Source organism: Dasypus novemcinctus, chromosome 10 (genome assembly GCF_030445035.2).
Source record: "Dasypus novemcinctus isolate mDasNov1 chromosome 10, mDasNov1.1.hap2, whole genome shotgun sequence".
In the NCBI taxonomy this organism is placed as follows: domain Eukaryota; kingdom Metazoa; phylum Chordata; class Mammalia; order Cingulata; family Dasypodidae; genus Dasypus; species Dasypus novemcinctus.
In genome coordinates this window covers 100,950,154-100,953,398 of record NC_080682.1, presented here as the reverse complement: position 1 = coordinate 100,953,398, position 3,245 = coordinate 100,950,154, and the positions used below count along the sequence as shown (strand labels likewise).

The 3,245-nt window shown below is 37.3% G+C and overlaps 1 protein-coding gene across 1 annotated transcript; it reads left to right on the top strand.

Moving 5' to 3' along the window:
* The first annotated feature begins 930 nt into the window (after positions 1-930).
* On the top strand, positions 931-1,869 carry LOC101429622 (olfactory receptor 52B4-like). Its single transcript, XM_004478403.1, has one exon. It carries the CDS (start codon positions 931-933, stop codon positions 1,867-1,869), a length of 939 nt encoding a protein of 312 aa, XP_004478460.1.
* Positions 1,870-3,245: the final 1,376 nt, after the last annotated feature.

The window sequence follows — 3,245 nt, the reverse complement described above, 5'->3', positions numbered from 1 at the left end:
AGAAGCATAAATGGGACCTGCAAGAGAAATAAGATACCAGGATACAGCACCATGTTCTTTAACATGAAAGAGGAACTAAGCACCACCACAGCCAGCCCCTAAACACCAGTTTTGGGGAGAAAGCATTGCCTTGATGATGCCTTGATTTAGATATTTTCCCAGCCTCAAAACCATGAGCAAATAAATAAATTCCCATTGTTTAAGCTGAACCAATTCATGGCATTTGCTTGAGCAGCATGGGAAACTTAAATACAGGGTAATATACTACTCAAGTCTTAGCAGTCTTTCTCTTTTCCAAACTGTCTTCCCCTTAACTACCAAATAAATATATCTGAAATGTTTTCCAGTTTCTAACTCACCACTAATGACCATTTCCTTCTACAAAATAAGTGGAGTCTCCTTAAGTTGTATTCAGAGTGAATCTACTTTGCTGCCATCTCTTCTCCAATTGTCCAAATTTGCAATATCATAATTTAAGACAGATGAAACATTTTTTGAGCAAACTCTTATTTTGATGTCAAGCATTTCTTCTTAAACTACCAAAAGACATCATTTCATTACATTGTACTCCTTCCCTCTATAGACATCCTATATTATGTTCAAAGGTAAGTTCAGAGTGGAATTTATTCTTCAGACCATCACAAATACAGAATGGCTTTCTCTTTCCCTTACATTCCTGATTTGTTTTATTGGTCCCACTAAGATTGTAAGTTATAATTTTATTTTCTTTATTTGACAAATGGGTGTCTTGTTTCTGAGATTAAAACTTCATTCAGGTAAAAATATCTTATTTATCTTTTTAAACAATATAGCTCCTGGCATCCTCAGGAAGGGATCCAAATCTCCTGATGACATAAAAGAAAATCTTTGAATGCAATATGCTTTTTCCTTTCTTTGAAAATAGGTGAAGTACCAGGTGATCTCCCAGGCATGACTACATTAAATCACACTGGGTTCAGCCACACAGTCTTCCACTTGCTGGGCATTCCTGGTCTGGAGGACCAGCACATGTGGATTTCCATCCCCTTCTTCACTTCCTATATGATCACCCTGCTTGGGAACAGCCTGCTCATCTTCGTTATCCTCACAAAGCGCAGCCTCCATGAACCCATGTATCTCTTCCTCTGCATGCTGGCTGGAGCAGATGTTGTGCTCTGCACGTGCACCGTTCCTCAGGCCTTGGCAATCTTCTGGTTTGATGCTGGGGAGATCTCCCTTGATCGCTGCATCACTCAGGTCTTCTTTATCACTTCCACCTTCATTTTTGAGTCAGGAATATTGGTGGTAATGGCATTTGACCGCTATATTGCCATATGCTATCCACTGAGATATACCACTATTCTTACACATACTCTGATTGGGAGAATTTCCATGATTATCCTTCTGAGAAGTTATGGTACAGTTTTCCCCATAATATTTCTTTTGAAAAGGTTGACTTTCTGCAAAAGTAATATCCTTCCAAACACTGCTTGTAAGCATATTGTCTTGGCCCATGTTTCCTGTGATGACATCCGAGTAAACATCTGGTATGGGATTTTTGTCCTAATATCAACCTTGGTCTTAGATATTGTGCTGATTTTTATTTCTTATGTACTGATTCTCTGTGCTGTCTTCCACATGCCTTCCCAAGAGGCCCACCAGAAAGCTCTCAACACGTGTGGCTCCCATATCTGTGTTATCATTCTCTTTTTTGGGCCTGCAATTTTTTCTGTCCTTACTCAGCGGTTTGGACACCGCATCTCACCCCATATTCATGTCCTGCTGGCAAACATCTATATTCTGGTTCCACCTATGCTGAATCCCATCATTTATGGGATTATGACCAAACAAATACGGGGCCAGGTAGTTCATTTGCTCTGTACAAAATAAAAATGACTGTGATCATGGAAAATAATTTTCTACTTCTCTTATTAATTCTCTACATGTTTGAGGTTACCTTCCAGCATCAGGATGTAGAAGGTACAGCTTAGGTATTATTTAAATTACTACATATTATGGTGTCTCTAGAGTAGTTTTTCCAGGGAGATTTTGGTCCATGCTTCTGCACTTCTTTAAACAGTATTTAGATAGCCGTGTCTTAGTTTTCTCATCTCTAGAGTTGTAAACAGATGAATTCATCTCCTAAAATGAGATGAACTGCAAACAGCAGCACTCAACAATTCTTTTCTCATGTGTTTTAAGCTTTGAATGCTGTATACATTTTAATTCTCTCATTAAGAATTTTCTCCAGTCCTTTTCCACTCTGTCACTTATTTCATCCATATTTTGCTTTTAAACTTACAGTTGCAAAATTCTCTCATCTCTTATAATTCAAGTATATATTTGCCACCAATATAATTTTAGCATAACATGATTTATTAATGTTCATAAATATCTTTTTCTTTTCTCTCTTAGAACACAGAATATTTTAAAATTTTATTAAGGTTTATGTTAATGACATTCTTATTTTATATTTTCAGTTATTTGTAAGGACATATTCAATAACAGTCCACTTGACTAAAATACGGTATACAACATAATAATATACTAACAATTTTAAAGAAAAAATGACATTGGACTATAAGAAATTCTTTCTCTTTATTTTTTATTGAGGTAAGAATCACATAAAATGAAATGAACCGATTTAAAAAAAAATTACAATTTAAAGGAGCAGTGTAGCTCAATAGTTGACTGTGGACTTCACACGTACAAGTTCCTGGTTTCAATCAATCCCCAGTACCTTCAAAAAAAAAAAAAAGAACACTTTGTGGCATTTAGTACAGGCATACCTCAGAGATATTCCAGGTTATTTTCTAGACTTCTGCAATAAAGCAACTTTGACATTAAAGTGTGTCAGACAAATTTTTGGTTTCCCAGTGCCCAAAAAGTTATGTTTACAATATATTGTAGTATTTAAATATGCAATAGCATTATGTCTAAAGAAACAATGTACATACCTTAATTTAATAAAGTGCGAAAGTGTCCAAATCAAGGCATCATCAGATAGGCTGTCTTACCAAAGGTCAGCTGCTGGCAATCCTGGACTCCTGCCTGTGGCAAGACACAAGAGTGGCTCTGTGTTTTGGTGTCTCTGCTTTCTCCTCCAGACTTACTTTTCCCCCAAGCTTAGCTGTGAGCTATCAGACAAATGGCTCATGTCTCTTCTCTCCTCTGGGCCTCTTCTCTTTCAGCCTCTCAGGAGCCTCTTTCCTTGCCTCTGTGCTCTTCTAGTTCCAGCCTCTAGCCTCCAGGACCACTCTCTTAGC

Excerpts from the sequence above, each read along its gene's own strand:
- LOC101429622 (XM_004478403.1), top strand. The coding sequence starts at position 931 with ATGACTACATTAAATCACACTGGGTTCAGCCACACAGTCTTCCACTTG.